Source organism: Sminthopsis crassicaudata, chromosome 4 (assembly GCF_048593235.1).
Source record: "Sminthopsis crassicaudata isolate SCR6 chromosome 4, ASM4859323v1, whole genome shotgun sequence".
Taxonomy (NCBI): Eukaryota; Metazoa; Chordata; class Mammalia; order Dasyuromorphia; family Dasyuridae; genus Sminthopsis; species Sminthopsis crassicaudata.
Genome location: NC_133620.1, coordinates 349123885 through 349129884, shown reverse-complemented (window position 1 = coordinate 349129884; position 6000 = coordinate 349123885). Strand labels below are relative to the sequence as shown.

Genomic DNA, 6000 nt, shown 5'->3' with positions numbered 1-6000 from the left:
TGCATTTGTCTCTACCCACAACCCCTAAATTCCCAGACTTGATCTGAGATCTTTCATCCAACTAAGAGAACCTGAAATCTAGAACAAAGAACATGGAACTCTGTTCTAGAAAACATGGTCATTTAATCCAACCATTCTCACTTTATAAATGAGGAAACAGAGACCAAGACAGACTTGTTCAGGGTCATACAGCTAGAAGTCTCTGAGGTCAGATTTGAAGTCAGGAAGATGAGTCCCCCTGACTCCAGGTCCAGCATGAAATCCACTTAGTTTCTCCCTCCCTCCCTCTATCTTTCCCTCCCTTCCTCCTCCCCTCTTTCTTTTTATCTCACCCCTCACTCTCCCTCTCTGTTAGTATATGAACATTATATGCTCCAGTGAATGAATATCAAGAAAGGTTAAGAAATAAGCAATAATGTTTCATTTGTACAAAAGAGAAACACTTTGGCCATTATATTATGTATTAAAATATCAGTCCCTAGTAAGAACATACAAAAGAGATTATTAAAACCTTAATAAAGTTGCCTTTTGGAAACAACAAAAAAAAAAGTATCACTATTCTCCAGATAAGGAAAACAAGGCTTAGAGAAATCAGAACTAGTACTTGTACCTAGGTCTTTTGACCTTGACCAATGACTTTTTTGTTCTTTTTTTACTGTATCCCACTGATACAAGTCACCCCTTGGTTTCTAGGGAAGAGCGACTTCAGGTCCAACCCCGTACCTTTACACCACAGTGCACAGCTGACTCTGGCGGGTAGACAATGAAGTGCCGAAGGGTAAAGCCAAAACCATCTTGGGGATTCTTGTGTAACAGCAGTGTCCTGGGCCCTGGCCAGAGATGGGGGGGTCCGGGAGAGCCCGCATCTCTCGGGCCCAGTGGAGGCTATGGGGAGATAAGAAGAAAAATGTTGAAGTTCTGACCTGGCCTGAGCTGGCCCAAACCGGTTTGAAACATGACTATATACATACACAGCAAGAGGAGGAAGAGACTGGCCCTTCATGGGGAAGGAGACCTTAAAAGGGAGGCAGAGCCCAGCGTTCATTTCCCAGAGGACAAAGCAATGAATGGGTAGAAGTTGCAGAGACAAATTTGGTCTTAGTGTAAGAGGAAAGTTCCCAGTCTTCCAATTGGTCTTTCCACCTTGAGTTTCTCTCCCACCCCCTAATCCATCCTCTACTCAGCTGTCAAAGAAATTTTCTAAAAGTAAAACCCACCCACCCCCACTTGATAAACTCTAGTGATTCCCTACTATCTTCAGGAACAAATGTAAATTATCTTGGTTGGCCTTTAAAGGCTTTCTCAGTCTGGCCTTTTCCTATCTTTCCAGTCTTCTAAAAAGTTATTTAATTTTTAATTTATGGAATAAAATGAATGTTTCTATAACAGTATAATAATTTAAAAAAAGATTGCGCATGAAACTGCAAATCTATTATGTGCAACTTGCTATTCCTTTTAAATATGTAGTAAAGTTGTCACGTAAATTTTTTTTATTCCCTTCCCCCGTTTCCTTCTCTAGAGATGGCTACTTTTATTCACAAATGTGTATGTTTATAGCCTTCTTAAATATTACTCCCCTCAATGATCTCTATGATTTATTGGCTTACTTGTATATTCCATCTGACCATGCCTTTTTTTTTTTTTTTTTTTGGCTTCTCCCCATGCCTAGGAAGTTCCCCCTCTTTATAATTGCCTCCATTTCCCTAGCTTCTTTCAAATCCTATCAGGAAGGTCAACATCCTGACCAATCGGTCTTCCTTCTCGGACTCCCCCAACCCCCACTTTCCCTCTGAGATTATTGATATTTATATAATTCACATTTACATATTAATTTATGTTTTCCCCTCCATAAGAACGTGAACTCCTTTGGGACAGGGATAATATTTTTGTCTTTCTGTCTTTTTATTTACCAATTTTTTTTTAAGAGGCAAAAGTGAGGGGTGGGGATGGGCAGTTAGATGGAGTAGTGAAGAAAGTATAGGCTCTAAAGTGGGGAAATCCTGAGTTTGAATCCTGCCTTAGATACTTAACACTTACTAGCTATATGACCCTGGGCAGATCATTTAATCTGGATTGTCTCAATAGTCTCAGATACAGGGAGATGAGGGCAAATGAAAGACTCAGCACTGACAGAGGCAATCCAGGTTATGTGACTTGCCCATAGTCACACAGCTAGTAAATATATCAGGCCAAATTTGAATTAAAGTCTTCTTGATTGATGCTCTATTTTAGCACCGATTTTTAACACAATAATGGAAGCAGTAGTGTGCTGGTAAATGTTTAATAACTGACTCTCCAGGGGAAAAAAAAGTACCCACAACACTTTTAAGTTAAATCTATATTATTACCATTTTTTTCATCACTTAAGTCTAGCCAATAATCAAAATAATAAATTAAACTCTGATTCATAATCTTTGCCAGTTTCCAGGGGATAGTCATACTGAAAATTTAACCATAGTTGATTCAAACTGGCTCCTGCATGTTAATTGCTTGACTGCTTGATTGCTTATCTGCCATCCAAAAGTAGAAGAGACGGACCTAGGGAATTAGCTTCCCCTGACTCTGAGACTAAAAGCAAAGGCTTGATGACCAGGTATATTATTGTATATCTTGGAGAGAAAATTCTTGTTCAGGCACAAGTTGAATGAAATGGCCCCAGGAATCTGTTCCTGATTCTCCTTAAATTTTGGATTATTTTTAATTTTGTCTTTATGTTTCTTCTTGCTTTGAAGTAAATAGCACAGTTGATAAAATTATAACTGTAGAATGCTTTGAGATTAAAACTTAAGAGATACAAACTACTGTTTGTTCCATAGTGTGATACTAGCATTTCTTGAATTTCTTTAAAAAAACAGAAGGCAGCTCTCAATATCATAATATAAAGATCTAGAGACAGAAGAACAAGAAAGTGAGTGATCTTAAATCTTGGGAATTCCAAGTGTTTTCCGGCTCACCATACTAATCCCCACTCTGTCTCCACTACCCTAGGCTCCATCATGCCTTTAGTCAACTTTCTTTGATGTGCTCTTCTCATCATGTAGTTTCCATCATCTCTCCCCAAGGAATTCTCCACCTACATTGATATACCCCCTCAATCCCTTCTCTCTAGATTCCTAGAGAATCCTCCTTAAATCAGTTCCTTTCTCCATGAACTGCTAAAGACCCAAAGTTCAACTCACCTATCCCTCTCTCTTTAAATAGGACAGTCTATTCCCTAACCAGGAAATCTTAGGGATTGAGATAAAGGAAAAGGAAGAGAAATATCTGAGAGGGAAATTTTACTCAGTTGCCAATACAAGCTCACGTTTATATTGCCTGCAGGTTTTTGTTGTTTTTACTGTCTTATCATTCCTACCAGTAGGAGTTTCTACCATCCTCTAAGAAACCTTTCACCATCCAGTAATGGCTACAGAAGGAGCAAGATCAAGATTACTGAAGTGGATGGGTAAGAAAAGGGACTTTTTTTTTGGGGGGGGGGGCTTAAGCTCCAGCCTAGCAGCCCAGTGGCTCAATCCCCAAGGATGACTAAAACAAACGGTAGAGACAATGCTTCTTAATGTGTTTGCTCTTTGAATAGAATTTTTTTGCCCTTTCTGGAATATTTAAGATTTTCCAGGAAAGTGGAATGAGAGAAATTGGTGAAGTGGCTATCTAGTAAAAGAGACAGCATGGAATAGCTGCATAGTGTGCTAGACTTGGAGCCAGGAAGATCTGGGTTCAAAGTAATTTAATGCCTCTGTGCCTCAGTTTCCTACTTGTAAAATGAAGTGTGTGAGCTTGACAGTCTCTGAGGTTCCTTCTATGTCTGTGATCTTATGGTTTCAGTAAAAGTGGGAGAAAGGGGCCTTTTTGAAGGGAAAGGGAAAGATTTGCTCAAGGAAAGGAGACAGAGCTCCTGGACTTAGATTCAGACTAACTCCTCTTCTCCTTAAATACTCAAAGCTGCACAAAACACTGGGATTCAAGGACTGGGATTCAAGGATCTGACAGAAACTGTGATGGAGGAAAGACAGTTTGACAAAAAGGGAAAAAAAAACACAGACAAGGGAAGGCATAAAAAAGAGAGAGTAAGAACAGAATGGGGAGAGAAATGAAAATGATGAAAGAAAGGAGATACAAGCATCAAGATGAAAGAAAGGAAGGTAGAGATATTTCTCTGACCTTTGGGTCTCTTTTTGTGGATCCTATATTCCTCATCCTTCTCCTCCACCCCAGAACCCAAAGGGCTTCAGATACCTCTTTATAACATCCTTATCACTCATTCTACTCTCATATCCCAGCTACTACAAGTAGCATAACTGTTGGGAGAATCCCACCATGACTTGCCTCAATTTAAACCTTAAACCCTCTGGATTAAAGAAGGACCTTTCTCTTCCAAATGGTCCCCCCAAAAAATTATTCATCCTCCTCACATATATACCTTTCATCCTTTTCAGTGCTGTCGGCTTTTTTTTTTTTTGGGGGGGGGAATGAAGAGGAAAGGGAAGGGGACCAAAGGATGAGGAGGTAAAACAAACTGTACTGATATCATCCCCTCCCAAAGAAGACTTTTCTGAAGGTCTTCCCAATTGGACAGGGTTGGGGAGGGGACAGACAAGAAGGAGGGGAGGATATTGGTTGATTCATTTCTCCACCTATCGAGGTGTATTTGTTCAAAACCAATGTATTTTTACATATTTTTACAATATTCACTGATTCCAGCCCACCTCCATCTTTCCAACCTCCCACCACTACCCTGCACTTACCCTTTCAATCATCTAATTAATTTGATATTCTCAAAACACAGATCTGAGCATGTCACCGCTTTACTCAAAAAAAAAAAAAAATCACTAGCTTTCTATTATAGCATAAAATACAAAATCAATGCAATCCACAATCTGGCTTCTCTAATCTACCTTTCCATTCATATCATTTTACTCTTTCTTATAAATTCTCCATTCTAGTTTTACCTGAACAATTCATTGCATGTCCATCCTCAGTGATTTTGCATAGGTGGTTCTTTTTCTGGAAAGCCCTCATTCCTCAATGCTGCATCTTAGAAACCCACCTTCCTTCAAAGCACAGCTCAGAAAAATGTATTCTACAAGAGATCTTTCCTCACACCTTCTCTTAAATGTGTATTACTTTGCACCTGGTGCATATTATACCTTCCTGTTCCCCCATAAGGGGGCATGTTAAGGGCAAGGACTCCCTTGTTATTTCTTGCTTTCTTCCTTCCTTTTTTCTTTCCTTCCTTCCTTTTTCTTTCTTTTTGTTATCCACAGCTCCTAGATTTGCATATCAAAGCCAATGAATAAAAGTTGTATTGAACTGAAATAGTGATATGGTTGAAATTTAAAGATCACTAAAAGGGAGGTTGTAAATAATTGCCTGGAAATGTCATTTTGTTGTTGTTTAGTTGTTTAAATTATATCCGACTCTCCATAACACCATTTTGGAGTTTTCTTAACAAGATACTGGGAACTGGTTTGCCTCAATTTCCTTCTCCAGTTCATTTGATAGATAAGGAAATTGAGGCAAACAGAGTTAAGTGACTTGTCCAGGATCATATAGCTAATTACCATCTGAGGTCATATTTGAATTCAGGTTCAAGACTTCAGTCTTGGTGCTCTATCCTCTCTGCCTCTGTGCCATCTAGCTTCTCTGCTTCATTTTACAGATGAGGAAACTGAATCTCGGGTGTTATTTGACTTCTACAATGACACAGAGATAAAAAGGATCAGAAATTTAATAATAATAAGGATCAGAGATTTAAACACAGTTCCTCTGACTCCTGGATCTTCACTTCTACCATATCCTAATGCTTGTAGGTGCTGATACATGGGGGAAAAATTGAGACCCAGGGAAAAATGATGAACTGTATCAATTCTCCTTCATAGTAAAGAGAGGGCTCATGGGCGCAGAATACAGTACACAGTTAGGCATGTTCTCCAAATTAGCTGTTTTTACTTAAGTTCTTTAACAGAAAAGAAGAGTTCTTTTTGGAAGGTGTGGGTGGAA

The 6000-nt window shown here is 39.1% G+C and overlaps 1 protein-coding gene across 4 annotated transcripts in view; it reads right to left on the bottom strand.

Moving 5' to 3' along the window:
* ARHGAP23 (Rho GTPase activating protein 23) overlaps positions 1-6000 on the bottom strand; it is a 121534-nt gene that overhangs the window by 62786 nt on the left and 52748 nt on the right. For all 4 annotated transcript variants that reach the window (XM_074261325.1, XM_074261323.1, XM_074261326.1 and 1 more), the window contains exon 2: positions 724-885. In XM_074261325.1, coding sequence (XP_074117426.1) covers positions 724-885 — 162 coding nt within the window. The remainder of the gene's footprint in view (positions 1-723; positions 886-6000) is intronic.